Raw genomic sequence first — 22,447 nt, 5'->3', positions numbered from 1 at the left:
TGGTCTGCACACAACTTATAGAGAAACCACAATTTCTAGACGTGGCCCACATTCCTCCATTAGTCCATCACAAGAAAGTAAAGCAGGTGAATGGCAATGCAGACAGTTCGTAGGCATGTAAAGTGTAGGTCATACTGTGTGTCGTTCAATGTTATTCAACTGTTCCAAGGGTTCTCTACAAGTCTGATCTTCTCTCCTGTTCTTCAATCTGCCGGCCACCAAGCCAGAAACAACCTTCTTGTATATTGCTTGGCTCAAATTCATCTACTCTTACCCTATAGAAAAGTCTAACAATTCCTAGAGTAAAGGTAACATTTGCTATTTCACAACAAGTATGTATGGGTTTAGTCTAAAACCTCAGCAAAGAATACGTAGTTCTGGAAGCCCAGGTTTCATTTCCTCCTGAGTCCTTTACATAAGTCAAGATGGCTAAGTGATGACCCAGAGGAAAGAAAGCTGCATAGAACTGCCAAACCACTTCCTGTGACTGCATCTCGCTTCTCCTCTTCGTGGAACTCTTTCTTCCAATCCTGGAGCTATTCAGTGGCCTTCCCGAAACCATGAAGACAGCTGGGAGGATCACTGCACATGGCAACACCACAGCACGTTAGTATAAATCTGCTGTGTGAGCACATACACCAGCATGTAAAGCAAAACCAAACTGGCTCAATGACAATCTCCCTGCATTTATACACCCAATTAATTCTTCTGCTGGGGAGGAGGTCATATGTAATGTCATAGTCCTACGTCTGAAATCTTCTCTGTATAAAAAGGCAATGTGTTATATATACAGCACAAGCTCCCCCAAAACAAGATATCAAGGAAAAGCAAATCCTTCTGTACAAATAAGTAACACAGATATATCAGTATGTTCATCCGTTCTGCAAAATAGACAGAATACGTATCACAGGTTAAAAATGACAGCTGCTTTTAAGTTGCCTGGACTGCATTTGTGGGAGAACTGGCCACTGAAGACTTGTTGCAACTGGTGCCATTTCAACTCAGAAGTTCCAGTTAGGGAGGTCTGCAGGCTTGTAAGACGCATGGCACTTTGACTCCAGTCTGCCCTAACAGTTACCTAGAGATAGATTTGATTTTTATTATTCCACTCCTTGCATTGCCACAGAACAAAGGAATAAAAGTTCCCACGCCTCCTCTGTTGCCTGTTATCCTAATGATTTAACCTACACCCAATGATCTAACTCACATCCTTCTAATGGCTGCTGTAACAATAGAGTCTTTCATGACTATATCACACAGTGCTGGCCAATGAGACAGACCATTTGACAAACATGAAAAGGAACAGACTTCTACCCATTCTGGCCCTCACAATAGACCATGCGGGTAAACTGAACCACCCTGCAAAAGACACTGTTGACAAAGTCCTCCTTCAGTGGAGATATATGGGGTTTCACCTTTTTCATAATCAATCAAGGCTAGATTCTCATTTCTCTTTCCAGCAGCACTGAATCCAGAAGAAGGTTTCATGGTTTGTGGCCCACCAAGCTGAATAATGCTTATCAGCCACATACAGAGGCCCATCATGGACTCAGTAAATTTTCTGCTTCTGCTGCCTTCCTGGGACTGAGAAACCATAGAGAGAAGCTGTCCCAAAGGGACAAAATACATAGCTGGTGAGTGTCTGGGCAGGGGATGGTTGTCGGAGGTTGTGCAGGCCTCATCTAGAGTCATAGAGATCTTCTCTTCCAATTCACTCCCCCCCCCCCCCAAATACACCATTTATAGTATGTAACTTTCCCATTATTGGTGAACTGGCCTGCATCACTGCTGGACATAGCAAATGAAAAGGAAAAAAAAGCTGCAACCCAAAGTTGGCTACATTTTGGCCGCATCTACAGCTATGCTTGGTATCATGCGCATTTGCCAAAGGCATTAAGCCTTTCATAATGCCTGATCCAAGGAAAAGATCCTTTCAACAATGAGCAGAAGCATAAGGGACACCTAAGGGAAAGAACACAAGACCAACACACCATGTACTCTGGCAAGACATAAGTGCTGCGTAACAGCAACAGACCCTGTCGTTTCTATGAGTACACTTTCCCACTGAGGCATTCATTCCACAGAAGATTGCAATGACTGTCACCCACCATTAATGAATACATGCCCTAATAATGCTGCGAAAGGAGCTTGCCTTGCCCTGGAAAGTCTGAGTTTTAAGGAACCAAATGCATTTCAACTTGGAACATTATGCTGACACAGATGGTAATAGGCGGGAAGAAATCCTAAGTAATTTCTTGTCAAATATACAGTTTCCAAGAAAAGAAGGGAGAGGGGAAGCTTCCTTCTACTATCCAAATAGTCAGCAGTATGTCTCACCAGCCAGCCCACTTTCGAGAGAGATATTCTCTTCCTCTCTCCATCTTTGACCATCTACTTCAAAACTAAATTGGCATTGCCACCTCCCACATCGTCTGACACACCATATGCTCATCTGAGAAAATTGTTCATAGGAAAGAGCACAGGTTTTGACTCAGAAATACAGGAAGTACCGGCTGCTACTCCCACTTTTATCCCAGGCTTTCCACTCAGCCCTAACTTTCAAGTGAGAAAATTAAAGAGACTTTGCTGGATCTTCAGCTGCAGCCCTCTGAGAACGAATGAACACTTTCCATTCCCACTGATTTCCCTGAAATTCAGGTCCGGGGGGCACCTTGGAAAGAGAAGCAGCTGGATTTCAAAAGTCCCAATCCTAAGGGGTGGTTTGAAAGTCACCTGTACACCACCGCAGGGTGTTAGAAGTATTACTCATCCCTTCTGTATGGATAGGAAGTTAGATGTCATATATACATCCTCCTATCTCTGCCCCACAGCAAAACATTTCACTTAAACTAAGCAAGCTGTTTGTTCACTCCTGATGAACAGGACAACAGGGTCTATTCACACCAGATAACAGAATCCTGTTTTCTAACTGTAGAGCAAATAAAGGAGGACTTTCATTGAACCTTAATCAACCCCTCTCTAGACAAAAATAAAAATATAAAAAAGAGGACATTTTTATTACCATCTTGCCCAGAGGTCTCCAGATATTCCGTCAGATCACAGCCAAATATGTTCGTGGCTCCTTTCCTCTTGAGTTTCGGCTTTCCTCCCTTGTTCTTCATGAGTTAGTTCCAAAAAGAGGTTCGCCCCCTCCTTCCTTTCCCCCCCACCCCCCTCGTTTTGCACGGGACAAGTGCAAAGCTTCCCCTTGCTCCTCAGACCCGAGTTGCCTGTGTCCCGTTTCCGGTCAACGGCATTGAAAGTCCAGAAGAACTTCCAGCTGGATGTATCCACATTAATCCCCACCAGATGTTGAGCTGCTGTGGCTGCTGCTGTTGCAGGAGGGAGAGGTCAGGACAATACAGAGATCTCCAGCAGGCAGCAGCAGAGAGATCATAGCCCAAGTTCAGAAGGATTATCCTTAGAGGGAGATGGATGATGATGAACCAGTGGCTCCAGTGAGACTGGCAGCTGAGGGCAGATGTTAGCAGAGGCGCTTACTTTTTCTTGCCGTTGGGTCCCAGGAACCTCCAAAGCCAAATCAAGCCGCTAATTCAAAGAAATAAAGCTGGATCTCACTGGGTCCTTCAGGAAACAGAAAGCAGACACTCCAAATCCTTTCTTCCATGAACTTGTAAAAGGAGAGAGAAAAAAAAAATACAAAGTGACAGAGAAAAAGAACCTTGGCAGGTCTGCATGCCACAACTTTTTAAATCAAGCCCACTTTTTTTTTTTTTTTTTTGCAACCTTCGGGCAAAGTTAGGAGAATGAGGAATGGGTCTCCTACATCAGTACACTCTTGCTTGCTCTCCCCTTTCCCCTGTTTTTACAAATCCTGGGATTATCCAGCTCAGGAAATGTTGGAAGGAAGTTAGCCGGAGGGGGGGGGGAGGATGGACTTTTTTTGGCAGTAAAGTGTGGATGTGTGTGCGTGCGTTGTGTGTGTATGTCTGTCTGTGCATGCATTTGAGAGTAGTATGGGTGGGGGAGAGGCAGAGAAAGGGGTTTCAGGAGGGAGAAGGAGGGGGACGTCCTGCCAGCTAAAAGATAACGGGACAGCCTGAAAGGAAATCATTCCACTGAGTAGGGGCCCGCAGCAGCTCAGAGCTCTGACGTTTCCTGTTCCACAAATGGTCAGCTCTAAAAAAGGCCCAGGGAGGGGCTGGGGGAGGAGGAAGGAGCATAACTGGTTTCAATAAATGCCCAACTCTGTTTATTGATTCCTTTGCCACGACACCTCCCAGCCCAAATGCTTCTTTCTTTCAGGCTTTAAACAGAGTGCTCTCTATCCCCTAAACAGAGTTACGTGCAAAAGCCAATCTGGCAAGTACATAGAGCTGCGGATCAAGTCAGGGAAGGTTAAGGAAGGAAGAGCCCTCCGTCCACTGCCCACCCCCACCTCCAAACAGGCACACAAACACAGCTCCTGCAGACCAGAAACAGATGCTGCAGGGTCCTGCGTCTGCATGGTGGAATCAGCCCACAGGCCGCCCCCCTCCTCAGCTTAACTGCAGAGTAAAACTGAATCTGTTAGCAAGAAGAAGAAGAAAATCCACCCACTATTTAAAAAGGTGGAAAATTATTGTGCAGATCTCTTTTCACTCTTCTAAAGACTACTGATTATTGAAACACTGGGTGTTTTCTTTTTCTGTAACTTCTGTTCTGAAGGATGATGAGGCTGTTGGTAAGATGGGATGCACATCATTGCCTTCATTTCACAGTTGGGGGCACTGAAGGCAACAAGCCCATCTTCCAAATCTGTTTATTTCCTGCGGGATTAATTCCTACCCTGCCTTTCTTTACAAATTAAAATCAAGGTTGCTTCCCTTGTTAAAGCCACCAAGTCACCAAATACTGAAAAACTCATCCAAAAGACACTCAACAACCATTAATGAAAAAGAATCATGTACCACATTCCCAATTTACAACTAGATCTGACTCCTCCAACAAGCAGTCATGGTATGACTCCTCAGAGACATTTCCTTTTCGCGTTAATCATTCCTCCAAAGTCAGCGATAACATGACTGTCAGCCACATCTCAGACTAAATAGGCTACATTATTATTACTACTAAGGTTCAGAAGCAAAATTTAATTCTGGCTTTCTAAGAACAGTTGCCATCATTGCCCTTGGTCAACTCTTTACTAGACATTTTTGCAAAAAAAAATGTCTGGGGCCTGTAGTCATTCTGAACTCCTTAAGAGACGGCGAAGTTGGGCCATCATGTGGCTTTGCGAGACTTATGACATACAATGTTTTCACTGTATATGAGATGGTGAAGCAACAGGGAAGACTCATGTACTGTAACAGATGAGGAACAAGCTTCAAAAGGGTCAGATGTCTGATTCAGACAAAGAAGTCCTAAGAGATATTTCTTCATGCTTAAAAAAAAAAAAAAGAATGATTGGAGCCAGACAGCGACTTGCTTTTGTAGGAACGGCTGATCCATCTTCCCACTCCACACACACACACACACACACACACACACACACACACACACAGAACGGCTGCCTCCTGACAAACTAAGGAATCTTGAAGCTAATCCAAAATGCTGCACTTGTGGGCAACCTATTTTGGTTGGCTCTACTTAAAGTTAGCTTTGTACAGGCATTTAGATAGTATGCAGAGGCCTCTGCATGCAGCAGAATGAGGTGATAGAATGCTGAACTGGAAGAATGGACAGTACCACTTCAAATTCCAGGTGCATGATCACATTTGAATGCTCCCCTGTGTTACAAACTCCCTGGAAATGGAAACCTAATACAGCAGGCAAAAGGCCAGAATAGAACTTTTCCATCTGATGTGTTAGTTTTCTATTTGCAGTATGTTTTGTTGTTGTTTTTTTAACTCTGGGGAAGATTCCAAAATAGCATTCCCTTCGCCCCATTCAAAACTAGTATCCACTCATTCTACCACCTTTGCATTCAACCTCCTCATTCTGTTCCATGTGTACATCAGGTCAGTTTTACTCTCTGAGAGATGCTCTCTGGCACATGAGAGAGGTTCAAATGTAAAGTGCACGGCCACCAAGAATAACCGTAGTTACACATTTTAGCATACCATGCTGCTAAAAAAAACAACAACAAAAAACCACCCCACAATACTGGGGGGAAAACTATGGCATGTTAGAGACATATACAAATCTGCCCTCATACCCACCATGTTCTTGAGTTTGAGCACAACACTGCTTTTTGGGCTTTGAGGGACCAAATTTTGTTTGCTCCTGAAGAAATGCCACACTTCAGGCTTCCGAAAACTATATACAGTACGTAACATAACCTACATCACAGTGTTGTTGTACGGGTAAAAGGAGACAAACATGAACAAGAGAGTTCTTCAAAGAATAGATCTGTGATCAATAAACAAATAATCTTCCTCCTTTTTTACCTCCTTTCTTCCAGAAAGAGATGCCTAGGCCCAGTGTTTCTCAACCAGTGGTACTTGCACCACCGGTGATACTTGAGGTGGTGTTCAGTATTATGCGTGGGATGCATGGGATCTCCAGACCTCCACTGCCTGGCAGTGAGACCAGCAAAGCAGTGTGACAAGCAGCAGCAGGAGGCTCAACTCAGTGTGCAGAGCTTCAGCATGTGCTTTTGCACACTCAAAAAAGCCTCCCATTTGCCCTGAGCCTCTTACCAGTGTTTGTTGCATTGTGTCTGGCCTCCCAATCTGGACGTAACTGGCAATGACATCTTCCAGTGGTACTTCCAATAGATGGACTATGCAATGTGGTACAGCGGGGGACAAACATTGAGAAACACTGCCCTAGCCCCTTCTGACAATGAATGGTTGAAATTAGCAATGACTAGCGCACCCAAAAGTGGACAATTTTGTAAAGTTTCTCTTTCCCCCTCCTCCATCCCAAGACCATGCTGAGTGACACAGGCTGCAATCCTATACACTTTCCGGTGAGTAAGCCTCACTGAACACAACAGAACTTACTTCTAATTAGTCATGTATAGGCTTGTGCTGACATATTGACACAGGGTGCTCATCCACTGCTACTTGAAGGCTGAAATCCTACAAATGCTTTTCCAGGAGTAAGCCCCACAGAGTAGCTATGGATACATCCGAGTAGTTATTAATTCTGGGTAGATATGGATACAATTGCATTGTAACTCCAGTTTCTGATATAATTACATTCTAGAATTGTGCTCCGTAACTGTTTTGCATCAGCACTAACCAAACAGAGTTGCCTGCCTCTGAGAATCAAGCTAATGATCGGAATTATGTCTGATTTCAGGGCTTTCATCTTTCAAGCCAGCCTACCATGCTCAACTCATGGAGTCTTTTCAGATACTACAAAATTGTGATTGAAAGGTGAAATACAAATGTATAAAATAAGCCTAAGGCAAGCCATGTACAGTACTCCTTTATGAGGAAATGTCAGATGCCTGTATGATTGAGTCTTTCTGATCAGGTATCTTTATCAAAGGCCAAATTATCTCATAAATAATAATGGCTTTTCTGCATCAATCATGGAGCCAGGCCTGAGCCAGATTTTCAACATAACACAACACTGTACTATTATTTGTTCAGCCGCATCAAAGTGCCCTGTGTGATGACGCCTTTCAGAGAAGCAGTAACAACAACACAGAGAAACAATGACTGTAGTGCTGCTACACAACTCTTTCAAGATAAAACAGTGCATGCAGTTGGAGTAGGATGGAGAAGGGCAGCCTTGTGCTAATTGAATGTTATTTTTAGATCTCTGTTTTTTAAATCTATTGTTAACCCAGCCAAAAACTGTCAGACTGACTGTGGTGTCATTTTCAGCCAATGAGTTAAATTAAATGACCCCTTGTGTGTTGTGTGTTTATAGCAGCGGGGAGGGGGATCGCAACCCTGCTAAAGCCCTGAGACACAGGAGCAGGGGTACCAGAAGAAGAAGACTAGCTGACCTGGGAATGAAGCTACCAAGAAAGCATCAGTATGAACAACAGCTCCTAGGGAATGGGCATCTGCTCATGGACAAGGCATGGAAGGTAGGAAGTAGGGTGTGGCTTGAAAGCTGCAAATAAAAAAGGGGGTGCCAAGGTGGAAAAGGCTCTGTGACTTCCTATAGAACCAGGAGCTACAGAGAAGGAAGAAAGTATGAGTCACCGCCTCTCTTCTGGCTACAAAGGGTTCTCATAAAGCTTGGGCCTTCCCTTCCTCACAAAGGACAATTATACTTGAGTCACATTCTTGCCATTTTTAAATGTGCTCAGTTTGGAGATCAGCACCTTCTACTGTAGCAATAGCCACCATAAGCTGTAGTACTGCTGTGCAGCGAGGTAGGATTTATCGTACAGGCATAAGCTGTGGTAGCCTGCTAGCCTGGGAAACTGGAACTATCTCTTGCCCAATATCTAATCCGCAAGTCTCGGTCTGCAAGAATGAATCTGTTCCCACTGTGGCTACGAACTGCTCTAGTGGCACAGCCGCTCACATAATCTGGTAAGAGAAAGCGGGTCTGTGCAAGAACTCATGCCTTTTCTTTTTGGAGCAGGAATACTTCGAGGCTTATTTGGGGGCAGCGACTCTTTCCTATAGCACTTCTATTACTTCATAGAACTCAAACACATCTTCGCTTACGAATTTTCTGCCCAAAGTTGCATATATGCAACAGGGAACAAACGTGTACCCCTGTGGGCTGGGCAAAAATGGGTTAAGGACCAAACTATAATATAAATTGCAAGCATAGCTTGGCCCTCCATACTTAGGCTTTTTTTCAGATGCAAATACTGTAATAGCTAAGGGCACTGGGGTACCAATGGGAACTTCCATCCAGGGGAAACAGCAATCAACATCAAGCTAAAGTCCCACAACCAAGCTGCAGTTCCAGTAGATTCCCCTCTCCAGCTAGTTGAATACACAATAAAACAGGCACATAGGTTCAATCTACGCACTTATATCATCATGTGTAATTTGGCCTTCATTCTCCACCTATCTGCTAAAGGGATTTCTGATACAAAAGGGAAGCCAAAAGAGAATGCCCAAGAGGAACTTCCCTAAATACGGCTCTACTGCAAGGGCTGTTTTCCCGACACAGACAATTCATTGTTAGATCCTGACACACTGGTAGAAGTTCCCTCTTCCAACCTCTCTCCTAATGTCCTCTTCCTCCTCCACCCCAACCCCATTATTCAGTTTCCTGTTTACTCATGAGCCACAAATGGTCAGCAACCTTCAGTCTCGAAAGACTATGGTATAGGCCTACAGCACCCAGTATTCCCAGGTGGTCTCCCATCCAAGTACTAACCAAGCCTGACCCTGCTTAGCTTCCAAGATCAGGGATGTGCAGGGTAACAGTTGCTGTAGCCACAGTCCTCCAGGCAATGTTGTGGCTGGGGGTGGAACTAGTGGATGCACCACCCTGAATATAATGTGGGTAGAAAATTGGCTTTTTAAATTTGTGACCTGACAAAATGAGAGCTTGTTTTTAAGAACAGGAACTGGTGCCATTTGAAGAAAAAAAAAATCTGTGGCATCTTCCCCCCCTCCACCCCAAAACTCTGGTAGTGCTTCAAATTCCACTCACCTGACTTGTACCTTATTGCTTATTCCAAACTAATTCCTTCATGGTTTTTTTCATGATGTCAACTACCCTTTGGTAAGTGATCCTGAAAAGAAAAATAATGCTGGGCTTATGCTGAGGAGACCTCCAGCCTGCTCCAAAGCTGTGCTGGATATGATGGATGCCATGTGACCCCACTGCACCAGGCACAGTTTAGGATTGGGCTGCAACCAGCAGCTGCAACTCTATATGCACTTTCCTGAGAGTAAGCCCCATTGAACACAATGAGACTTACTTCTGAGTAGGTATGGCTAGGGTTGCACTATCAGTTTGTTGACTGATTCCCCACACCCAACCCAGCACTTTAGTCACTCTCATCTTCCCCATTTTTTAAATTTATCCCATACATTCCTCTTACTGTACAGAGCCTCCTCACATTTCAAGTGTGTTGTGTGTATATTCTGCATAACTATGAGACTGATAAACAATGAGACATAATAGATTTATAGCTAGCATAGTGATCTAAATACAAATGCTTAAAGAATATTTTTGAATGGACACTATTTTCATGGTCCAAAGTAGCACAGACAAAGATTTTTAAACAGCATACCTATTTTTAAATAGGCCTCTGAAGGCATTTATAAAAGCTACTCTTCCCATCTCAGTTAATTTCCTTTCACCTTGTTCTGCTTCATTAGGGGAACTGTATTTAGTCCCGTGGTGAAAATCACTAGGCTGAGATCATTCCTCTTATTTGTTTTAACCTCCCAGTTTTATTCCAAAGACAAGCTGTGATTTTTGACAGAGCTGAAACACAATGATGTTTTCTATGCAACTGTTCACAGCCAGTTCAAACATTGTCATCATACTAATAGCCAACTCAGGCCTATTGGTTCTGGAAGCAAAACAGGGTCACCCCAAAATAAGGAAGTGGTCCTGACAAATTCGAAGAATTTGCAGAAGTATAAAAGTCTGTAAATTTTTTTTCTTAAAAGCATTTTTCTTTAAATACCCAAAATGGCCCCTGGAGTTTCCAGGACAGTATGGAATGTGGAGGGCATAGAGATAAGAACATACTATAACTCATCTCACTGCCTGGGAAGGGGAAACTCCTGTCCTTACTGCTACCTTTTGTTTGGTGGGGGAAGGGGTCATTCTAGTCACAAGTATGTAAAAATTCTAGATTTCTCTCTCCTTCCTGCACCCCTGGGGGAAAAAAAGAAAAGAAAAATAATAATCTAAAGGAACCAGAAGTCAGCCCGGCTGCACAAGCCTATCAGTTACGCCTATGGTTCAGGCACACAGAATGCCGAAAGTGTCAGGGGAAAATACAAGACAGTGACAGGAGAAGGGAGAAGAGAACGGAAACTATTTACTATTCCCCCCCCCCATTTTACACTAAATATCCTGGGACCAGACCCAGTTGAGCTATACAATACAGCAGTGTTTCTCAAACTGTGGGTCGGGACCCACTAAGTGGGTAGTGAGCCCATTTCAGGTGGGTCCCCATTCATTTCAATATTTTATTTTTAATATATTAAACGTGATGCTACCATGGTATGTGATTGCATTTGGGGAAATGTTACAGACCTGTCCTTTTAACAAGCTACTATCTTTAAACAATGCTAGTAAATGGGACTTACTACTGGGTAAGTGTGAGTAGGACTGCAGCCTAGGACTGTTAAAAATTTTCCTGCTTGATGATGTCACTTCTGGCCATGGCATCCATTCCGGTGGGTCCTGATGAATTCTTATTCTAAAAAGTGGGTCCCGGTGCTAAATGTGTGAGAACCACTGGAGTACAGCAAGGGAAGGCTTAATGGAGAGGGAATAGAAAAGGGGCTTCCCCATGAACTGCTAACAACATTACAAGGCTTCTGTTCCAGGATCGCAGACGCACTGAGCTTGAACACACCTTTGTGAGGTATTTTGCTTTGGGTGCCATTTTGTCTAAGCAAACTGGATTTATTTAAGAACTTGGAATCTAAGGATTTTGGAATAAAAATACCAGTCTAAAGACTGAAGAAACAATTGCAGAAAGCAAAGTCCTCAGGCTGGCTGGGCCCAGAAGACCCTTATACACCTGCAAGCAGAGATCAAACAGATTAAAATAAACAACCAGTGGGAGATAATCACCTCCCCCTACAACTTCACAACAAGCTCCCCACTCATACCTTGCCCAACTAGAACCATCAGCTTTCACTGGAAGCCTCTTCCAGTTGTATTCTCCACAGTGGCCTCTTAAGATAAGGAGGCAGAACTACTGGAGAAAGAAGATCTCAGTAATATTGGGCTCATAGCAAGTCACTTAGATTGAAGCCTAGATGTGGAGTGGGGCAGCAAGCTGGTTCTAGCATTATCTGGGTTGGGGGTTTATGCACCCAAGCAAGAAGAAGTGCAGAGCAATTGCTGCTAGCTAGGAAAGGTAATCAGTTCAGTTTCACCTGACTACCCCTGGTCTTGAACCTTCCTCACAGAAACTCAGCAGATTAATTTACCTGCCACAGGAATAACTGTGGCAGGCCCTGCTTTTTTATAGCACTGGAGAAGGATTAGTTTAAAAAGTGGTAATCCTATTGTGGTGCAGGGTTTAGATTAGAATGTTGGACTAAAACCAGAGTGTGCCAGGCTCAATCCCTATTTGGCAATGACACTCATCCTCTCTCTAAGCCTAATCTACCCCACCAAGATGTTGTGAGAATAAAATAGGAGGAAGAAACTTTTATACTGTACTAAGGTCCTTGGAGGAAGAGTGAGATAAAAAAATATACTAAATACATAGTAAGTAGCCTCACTTCTAATTTTTGCTGATCCTGACATTCCAATCCACCCACAATGCTAGATGCATGGACTTGGTGTGAGTACAGAATGGTGAAGGCCAAGCTATGAAGTCCCACAGAATGGAACTATTCCCATCTTGCCCAGAGACGTGTGTTACTGGCTGCAGTGGCGTTGCTAGGGGGTTTGGGGGGTACAGGCCGCACCGGGTGACATGCATTGGGGGGGTGACATGTACTGGGGAGGTGAAGCGCTAAAATCGTGGTGGTTAGGAGTAACCCCATCATGTTATACACCATCGGATGTGGAATTTCCAGCAGAATGCAATGCAAAAAACCAGAGTGAAATATCTCCTTTCTATCAAAAGTTATGGCCAAAACACCGGAGAACAAAAATGCATGGAGCCCTATGGAAAGTGAAACCAAGCCGTATTGCATGTTTACGCGTGAGTAGGCAAACTTGCCTTAGTCCACCAGAAAGGGCAGGCTGAGAGGAATCCAACAACACCAGAATGGTCCTGATCCAATGAATGTAGCCCAAAAAAAAACACCCGAGAAGGAGGTCCCTCCCTCCAAGCTGGCGAAAGTATTAAGCCCTATGGAAAGCAAAACTAAGCCACATGGTCGTGTTTACTCATGAGTAAGCAAACGCACCTTTGCTCCTGGGCAGGTCAGGGAAAGGGAAATGTGAGGCCACCAGAATGGTCCTGATTTGATGCAACTGGAACTCAACAAATGCTCCAGAAGGCAGCCCCCCCCCCATAAAAAGAATGAAACAGGCTTGACAGGGTAAGGTGAACCTTTTTCTGTTTTAAGCTGCAATTCTATCCACTTTCCTGGGAGTAATCCCCACTGACTATAATGGGACTTCTGAGTAGACAGGGATAGGCTTGGGCTCTCAGACTTGTAAAGCCAGGTGGGTCCCGATAGTGATATGCTTGAAATATAGAAACTTACATTGAACTGGGTACTGGGTAGGGGTGAAAATCTTACTGATTCTTTTGGGGGGGTGTTATTGCAGGCAGGCTACATAGAAAATTCACTTGTGGAACAGGGCTGGCTTCCCCTTATTTAATTATTTGTTTTACTTCAATTATTTATAACTATTTATTTTAATTTGCTTTGTGATGGGTTCTGTCATTCTAAAAAGATTGTCATTCTAAAAAGTGGGTCCCAGAGCTAAAAGTTTGAGAACTGCTCCAATAAGATGTTAGTAAGTTGACACCCTGGGGGTAGGTGACACCACTAATGACCAAAATCACTAAAATCACAGTTTGTAAGAATAATACCATCATGTTATATATCAATCAATGTGTAATTTCATACAGAATGAAACAATGAATGAATGCAGAATGAAGCAATGAAACAAACTGCGTTGAAATATCTTTATTCTATCAAAAGGTAGAGCCAAGAAACCAGTGGGGGCGGGGCAATGGTAGATTACCACGCCCACCACCTGGAGTGTTGCCCCGCCCACTGCATGGGGGTGACACGCTGGCCTCCTGCACCGGGTGACGCGAACTCTAGTGACGCCACTGACTGGCTGTCTTGCAGAATATATCTGAATCTATTCCTCCCTCTTGAAAGAAGCTTCCTTCTCTTATCAAAGCCCAGCATCATGATCACAGAAAGTGAATCCCCCACCCCTGCATTCAAATTGTATTCCTGACTCCTCCAGGCAAAACTATTTCTCTCCCTCCACTCTTTCTGGAATGACTTCAAGTGTGGGGTGAAGAACTTCTGCTGATTACCAGAGCGCAAACAGAGCTGAAGTACTACTGCAATTTCTTCAATAGAATACTTATACCATATACCAAGCTGTACCTGAACTGCTAAAAGACATGATAATTACACAAGTGGAGCTTAATTTGTGCCTGGACTCAGCTGCAGAATATATTTTCTTTTCTTTTTTTTCTGGTGAGGATTTCTTCTTTTTTATTTTTTTTTATTAACAGACACAGACATACAAACATATAACATACATTTAAGAGTGCTAAATATCATATACCATTACTAATTAATCATACTATATCTCCTAATCTACTTACTCATCTATTTCTACCTCTTATTAATTTATCCATTTATTTATATAATATACAATAAACTTTCCCTAATGCCCTATGCTATATTTTCTAAGTATTCACTTTCTACCAAACATAAACTAACTTCAATTGCTCATTAATATTAAAACAAAATAATCTAATTACCAAAATTATCACCTCAGCTATATCAACTCCAATCTAATTCTCCAATCTAATTACACTTTTTTTCTTTGACGTAATAACCACATATAAAACAATTCTTCCACATGTTTACATTTCAAGTTATATTTTTTGAATGCATTCTAATTCATATTTATCAATTTCATACGTATTCTTTTTTTTTCTTCAAATAAATTTGGGCCATTTTTATTAGCTGAATAAAGCCTCCAATTTTCTTTAGCCCTCAGATTACCCCTAGGGTTCTTTTTCTTTCTTTCCATTTTTTCTCCTGAAATATCTTTAATAATTTATAACAGAATCTGATAGATCCACACTTTCTTATAAAGGGTGTGTTCATTCTTCCAGTTAACTGGGATATATTTTCTCCTTCTTGTTCCAACAAATTTTGTGATTTGTGCGCTCCTGTTACTCTGTCCATCTTATCTTTCTTGATCTGCATCAGCGCCTCTTCTTCATCCTGTTGATTTTCTTCCTTGTCCGCTTTTTCACTCCCTTGTTTATCTTCTGCTTGTTTCTTCACATCTTCCAATTGTTCCTTACACACATCTATCTGTTGGGAAAGAGTCTCCAGACTGGCTTGAATCTGCGAGGACCAACTCAGTTGCTGTCGCTCCATAACAAGTAATCTCTATGTATTCAAGATTTTCTGTATCCACATTTCTGGAACAGAATCCATTTTGCAATTTCTCTCTAGTCTCTAGGAAGGGGGAAAATAGCAGCAGTGATTTCCAGCAGAACAAAGGTGTGGGGGGAAAGGGTTAAAGCCCCTTACATACACACTGCAGGCTTCATCTGAATCAGTAGCCACTGTGGCTCCTTTTTGTTTAAAAAGAAATGATGCCAGGGTTCTCTACAGCTCTCAATGATGCATGCAACAAAATGTGAGGTTTGGTCCTGAGCCATCTTCTCTAAGAAGGGATTCCCCCAGCCAGTGTGGCATCAGAAAGGTTACAGAACGAAAGCAGCAAGAACTTGGGCAGACTGTTGAAAGTATTGTACTCTTCATCCACTCAGATCAGCAACTGAGCTCTTACTCTCAGTCTGCAGAAATTTGTACTGTGAAGGTTTTCACAGTTGTGTCCTCCCCCACCCCACTCCAGCCTATGCCATAAGAACATAAGAACAGCCCCACTGGATCAGGCCATAGGCCCATCTAGTCCAGCTTCCTGTATCTCACAGCGGCCCACCAAACGCCCCAGGGAGCACACCAGATAACAAGAGACCTGCATCCTGGTGCCCTCCCTTGCATCTGACATAGCCCATTTCTAATGCCCAAGAAGTATGCCAGATCTAGTGTGGCAGTCTATGCCCAAGGAGTCCAGGGATCATGCCAAGTCACATCCATGAACACATTCCCCCAATAAGTTACAAGGGTGTTTTTTTAAGTTTATAAACCGCTTTTCCAATGCTCTGAGTGGTGTACAATTATTGTAATAAAAACATGAAACATATAAAATAACAGTAATAAAATACAATTAAAACAATTAACAATGATACATGGAACAGATACAAACATCTAATACAGCAAGGATAAAAGAATAAAAGCCACACAGCAAAATCTATACACAATAATTAGAAAAGGTGTCACTAGAGAAGTCATCCCTCCTCAAAAGCCAAGCAAAATAAATATGCTTTTAAACTTTGCTGGAAACCATACAGAGAAGGAAATTGTCCTCGGGTCTTCTAGAAGTTGGTTCCATAGTCATGGTGTCATCACAAAAAAAGGCATTCAACCTTGTCGTGACCTTGTCCAACCTTGTCCAGGGATGGGAAGTTGACTCAAAAAGACTCAAATTGAGTTGCAAAAAAACTTGTGACTCAGTGCCAATGACTCATGACTTGAATTGACTTGAGTACCAACTAGCTTTTACTTTTTTTTTTTGCTGCGCCTGATTTGCACCGCAACTCATTTCTCATAATGACTCAGACTCAAGTAAAAAATGACTCTACGACAGCTCAGAACAAGTCGCAATGGCCACCTGTTATAAGCTGTTATGGCTAATAATTTCACAGATTGTTCTATACCTTGATAATTGCCAACTATCCAGGCTAACCCATCTTTCAGGCCAAGATGATCAACTCAGACCACTGGCACCGCTAGGGAGTTGCAGAAGGGGTTGCAGGCCGCACGGGGTGATGCTCATGGGTGGTGACACCATTATTGGCCAAAAATTTTTAAATCAGCTCTTCTCCGTATTTGATTTTAACATGTTTGCAGTTTTGGTGGAGATATTAGGCCTCTTCATACATTATTATCCCCACGTTGATTAAACACATGGAGAGGGGGAGTGGGAGCATGCTAGCAAGTCATGCATCACATCAATGCACTCCCTGTTCATGCTTCCAAATGCCCCCATGTTTAGTTCTTGCCTGCTGAGGCAAACCACTGAATGTGGAGGGAATTCCACCCTGTGATTAAGCCATGCTGGCCAGTCAGAGTTCCCAGTCACAGAGAGAAACTCCCCCTGCCCCTGCTTGCCTTTGCAGAAAAATATAGGGAATGTGGGGAAGTTTGAGGGACATGGACAGGGAGAACATAGACGTCATAAGGGGTATGGCCAGCCAGCACACTTCCCTTCTCCCAGTCTTAAGTGAACATATGGATAAAAATGTCTGCAGAAGACTACTAACTTGAATTCATCTGAAGGAATGACTTCTCACATTTATCTCAACACTTTTTGAGGAAAGTTGGCTGCTGGGAAGTTGTGCTCCCTGAAAGAGATGCTCACAGTGCCACATACAACGCCTGTGGAATTGATGCCTTCAGTAATGAGATCTTCTAGTCAGCGCAGGGCAAACTATTTGGGAAGTGATGTTTGATATCCAGTAAAGATACAATTATGGAAATGTATTCATGAATAGTTCTGTTGACTTCAGTGAATCTTAACTACTACTCCAGCTGGGCTCTCTGAAAGCGTCTCCGGGGTGATTTTCATGCATTCACATGCATACAAGTTCCACCAGCTGGTAGGTGGAACTGAAATATTTTTGTAATAAACTCCTGCACTAAAAGAGAGATGATTCCATGATAGCTTTGCCCAACAATGTGTGTGCAGTTATCGGCTGAGAAAATATAAGACAATAACAGAATGTAAACCCTTCAGAAGGAAGGGTTTATGCCAGTATAAGACTCTTCTGCCATCATTGAATGGCCACTGATGGCAAGGACAGTGCTCCATCGATGGCCATTTTGCAAGCTTCTCTGCTGGACACCATCATGCATGCTGAACATGGTAAATCAGTGGTGGAGATGGGTGGGGAAAGGGAGGACTGGGGCATAACTGGGTGGGGAGGGGGAAGGAAACTTGGGCCCCCTCCCAAGGTGGTACAAGGGGTTGGATCCTATGACAATGGCATATACCGGATCTTATTGTTTCCATTTTAAATCTCCCTACCCCTTTTCCCTCCTCAGATATACACCACCGAAAGAGGTAGCATATGTCCAAAGAGACCCATAGGCAGCCCCAGAGCTCATATGGAGGTAAATATAAATGTTTGTACTTCCCTCCCATTTGCACCAGAATTACCCCCCATCACTGGATGCAGTTTTGGCATGGCTACATCTGTGCTGCTGGGGGGGGGGGGCGGCGCAGTGGCTAATTTACTCAAAGGTATGGTAGCATTATACTCCTTATTAGTAGAGGTGTTATTTCCCCCCCCCGGGGGGGGCTGGGGATAAGAATAGGCCCTCAGTTTGGCTGTACTTGTTCTAAGAGGCGACTAAACAGCCACCGGGTAGATGGGACTCGTCAGCCTGGGAAGGCAGCTCATCTGAGAGAAGGAAAACTCTGATCCCAAACCTCCACTGCCTTGTGGCTACATCCAGTTATGGGAAAGGCTTCAGGAGTCAACCTCGAGGCAAAATCAGGAGCCGGAGTCCCTGAGGCAGTTCATGGCTGAACACAGTCACGTTCTGGCAACTCCTGCGACGTCGCTGGAACCAACCGTATTGGCCTCTGCCTTTCCATTGGACCATTTCAGCGACGTGGAGAGGGGGGATTTGCTGCATGGGTAATAGCCTATCCTCCATACCCGCTTTACCCAGGCTTCACACACTGGAGAGGACACTCTGTTCCAGAACCACCATTCAGAGCGTGACACCATAGTCTTCTGAGACTGAAGGATGCCAACAACCTATTTTTTTTTTGTGATAACAAAAAAGAATGCAGTGCATGCCCTGTTGGCATGGCTGTATTAGTGCTGGAGAGTTGGATAGCATTGGGCCATTGGATCTTTACTTTGCCCTTTTTGAACTGTGGGGGTATCTCTCTACCTGGCTTCCTTCCTCCCCCCTCTTCTCTATCTCATGATCCTCCAAGCAGGCAAACCCCGGACCACCCACATGGAGTCCACTATGCCATGAGCTCCCCCACACCCATGCAAAGGGAATAGCTTTAGGATTCCCTGTTCCAGAAATTAGGACCTGTACAGCCAACCATGTTGTGCCTGCTTGTAAGCCGTAACAAATATTTTTTTTTCTTTGAAACCTTTTTCTGCTTCTCCTCCTCTTTTATTCTCAGCAGCAATCTAGCTGGGGTTGGTGGGTCGCTTCAGGGAGAAGGGTCTTCTGCTTTATAATGCTGCTTAATATGGATGCCCAGATCACCTTTTCCCACCAATATCTACCAGTTTTGTTCCATGCAAATTCTTGCTTGCAAGCTTGAAACATGTAAACATTCAAACAGCAGCCCTTTTCTATCAGGGGTTTTCAGTCACAGCAATTGTTGCCTCAAAAGTACTACAAGCCCAGCTGTGTCATGTGCTATTTTTGCTGTGATCTATGGCAAATCACTGTGGATAGCCATGCTGGGTGCAAAGGCGCTGGGTTTTAACGTGGTCTGAGCCACAAGCAACTGGTGGAGTCTGCTCCTGGTCTTCCTTTTCCAAAAGGCAGTGGGTGTTTTATCTGTGGAGGAAGTGACCGTCAAGAAGCTTGGCTCCCTGAAGCTCCCTGCCTATTTTTAGTCCCTCATATGTGCCCACCCAGTGCTGTTCCCCTTGTTTGTTTCCTACTGAACAATGAGACCTGAAAGAATTGCTTGGAATGGGGCCAGCTTTCTTGATGGTGCAGTTGTCAGCTTCCAGACTCCAACAGCCTTTTGCAACCCCTGATGTAGAAAAGTGATTGAAATGTCATGCTCAATATTATCCCTGACTAGATCACAAGATTTTAGAAATCCCTGACTAGATCACAAGATTTTAGAAATGGGTTATGTCAGAATGCCAGATGCAAGGGAGGGCACCAGGATGAGGTCTCTTGTTATCTGGTGTGCTCCCTGGGGCATTTGGTGGGCCACTGTGAGATACAGGAAGCTGGACTAGATGGGCCTATGGCCTGATCCAGTGGGGCTGTTCTTATGTTCTTAAGTGATAAAGGAAAATGCAGCCCCAAATGCTGTAGATCACCAGCATTTTTAAGACCCCCTGTTTGGTGGCTGGGCGAATGGCCAAGGTTGTGCTGGGAAGCTTCAAACATGGCGCTCAAAAGCTCCTGAACTTCTAGCCTTGGTGCTACACAAGGGCTACAAGCCTATATGCACATACCTGGGAGTAAGTCCCACTGAACACAATGGAACTTATTTCTGAGTAGACATGCACATGATTGTGCTGTAGTTCTCCTTATGAACCCTCCTCCATCCCCCCCCCATAGGATAGAAAAGTAATGTATTATGTGAACCGTGAGTAGAACTGAGCACAAAACAACAACTGCTTGTATCACTCCAACTGCAGAACTGATCAACAAATACCAAGATAAATCACTCCCCTATTAAGATCCTTTCCAGGTGTGCCCACTTTGGAGGCAAGACAGGATGGTGACTAGGGTTGGGGCTCCTTTGATGGTGTTGCCCAAGCTATGGCATTCCCTTCCCAGACATCCTGCCTTGTGCCATTTTTATCTTTTAGAGACCAAGCAACGTCCTTTCTATGTCCGTTCTCTTCTCACATGCTTTGAATGGCTGCTGCTGGTATTGGGCTCTTTGTTATTTGTCTCTTACTGTCTGTTTTCAATTTATGTCTTAACTTCTGGTTTTACTGGATTTGATTTGTCATTTTATCTCTTATTTTTATTGCTGTTTTATCATTCATTATATTTTATTGCATTCGTATGTTTTTTGTCTTTTTTACTGTAAGCTGAGTTGGGCTGATTTGGAGAAATTGGGTCACGTCACAGCTAAGAGGCTGAACTGTGAATCAGCATTGCCCTCATTCAAATCTCACCTCTGCCATTAGATGGCCTTAGGCAAGCCACTCCTTCTCAGTTCCCCAGCTGTAGGATGGGCTCGCTGGAAGGCCAGCATCAAACTAAAGCATGTGTAGCATTTTGCACACTCAGAAAGCACCACACAAATGCTAAATATTATCGCTAAAGGGCCCGATCCTATCCAACTTTCCGGTGCTGGTGCAGCCATGCCTATGGAGCATACGCTGCATCCTGAGGTGAGAGGGCAGTCATGGAGGCCTCCTCAAGATAAGGACATATTTGTTCCCTTACCTTGCAGCTGCATAGGTGATGGAAAGTTGGATAGGAGTCAAAAACTACCTATCCAGTAGCAGTTGAAGCTACTGGTACCAAGTTATGGGGGGAGGGTTTGGGGTACAGTGGCATGTGGGGGGGGCAACCAGGATGACACGTTCCTGCCTGTTTCCCAGGCTTGTTGTAAGGGGGTTTGCTCAGTGTTCATTGCTAATTGGGGCAGCAGAACGGCAGGCGGTCCCAGGGGCGGGCAGGGAGTGGGAGGCAGGGCCAGGATCCAGCTATTATGCCAGATCCTAACCCCATTCCCAGGCAGCGTGGGCCAGCTCCGGGCTGCTTGGATTTGTGTTACCTCCGGAGCTGGTGCAGATCCAAGTAGCCCCATTGGGGCTGCAGTGACTCTCCTCAGGGTAAGGGGAAGCGATCCGTCTTGCCCCAGGCTGAGCTACTAAGTGCCTGCAACTTGTGCTGGATACAGCGCAGGTCCACTGGGCTGCCTGTTTCCACTGCACGTTAGGATTGCTCTGTGTATCTATTAACACATCCAAGTGCTTTACAGCAGCCATGATGGGTGGGGTACATGCGCAGAGAGGGGCTCACTTATGGTCTGTGTTGTCATGAAAAATGGCTGCTTTTCAAAGCTTTTCAAAGCTGAGCAATGTATACAGAAACATCTTGACATTGCGAAATGGTGTCTTCACCCCTTCCTGGTACAGTGCTTTGAGCATTTTCAAACTGTCCTTGGATTTCTAGAGCCATTGTGCAAAGCACAATAGAACAGCCTTACAACAAAAATATATTATAAGAGGACATGGGAGAAAAACAAACATTTGAGCAAAACACTCATGCATACTAGAAAACAGGGGCTAAAAATAAGTTAGGATAGAGTCCAGTCACCTTCAAGCTGAGTATTAAAAACTATGCCTATTTTTCTTCCATGGTCTCCTCCATTAGCCTTACCTTTGCTATTGGAGGTTAGAGAGCAAAAGAGAGAAGGTTTCAGCTGCAAGCAGGTCAGTTTCAATATTCAAATGCAAATTCTGAATTTGAAACACAGAAAAGAAAAGGGATTGAACTCAAACGGCACTGCAGTGGCGCCACTAGGATTCACGTCACCTGGTGTGGGAGGCCTGCACGTCACTCCACGCAGTGGGCGGGGCAACGCCCCAGGTAGTGGGCATGGCGATGTGCCATCACCCCACGCCCACTGGTTTTTTGGCTGTACCTTTTGTTAGAATACAGATATTTCAATGTGGTTTGTTTCATTGCATTCTGCATGAAATTACACATTGATTGATATATAACATGGTGGTATTATTCCTCCAAATTCTGATTTTAGTGATTTTGAAAACTTGTAGAGTCTCACACACACACCCTGTGTCAACTTACTAACACCTTATTGCAGCAGTTCTCAAACTTTTAGCACTGGGACCCACTTTATAGAATGACAGTCTTTCCAGGACCCATTGGAA

At 44.0% G+C, this 22,447-nt stretch overlaps 1 protein-coding gene and 1 long non-coding RNA gene across 2 annotated transcripts in view; one reads left to right on the top strand and one right to left on the bottom strand.

The window, feature by feature from the left end:
- Window positions 1–3,122, bottom strand: part of ARHGAP31 (Rho GTPase activating protein 31) — a 97,093-nt gene extending 93,971 nt beyond the window's left edge. The window contains exon 1 of the mRNA XM_066621092.1: window positions 3,023–3,122. Within this exon, the coding sequence (XP_066477189.1) occupies window positions 3,023–3,122 (100 nt within the window). The remainder of the gene's footprint in view (window positions 1–3,022) is intronic.
- A 4,719-nt stretch (window positions 3,123–7,841) lies between these two features.
- Window positions 7,842–22,447, top strand: part of LOC136643706 (uncharacterized) — a 34,319-nt gene continuing 19,713 nt past the window's right edge. The window contains exon 1 of the long non-coding RNA XR_010794045.1: window positions 7,842–7,987. This is a non-coding gene — a long non-coding RNA (uncharacterized lncRNA). The remainder of the gene's footprint in view (window positions 7,988–22,447) is intronic.

Source organism: Tiliqua scincoides, chromosome 3, assembly GCF_035046505.1.
Source record: "Tiliqua scincoides isolate rTilSci1 chromosome 3, rTilSci1.hap2, whole genome shotgun sequence".
In the NCBI taxonomy this organism is placed as follows: Eukaryota; Metazoa; Chordata; class Lepidosauria; order Squamata; family Scincidae; genus Tiliqua; species Tiliqua scincoides.
The sequence above is the reverse complement of the archived record's forward strand: the minus strand, read 5'-3'. Positions and strand labels throughout refer to the sequence as shown.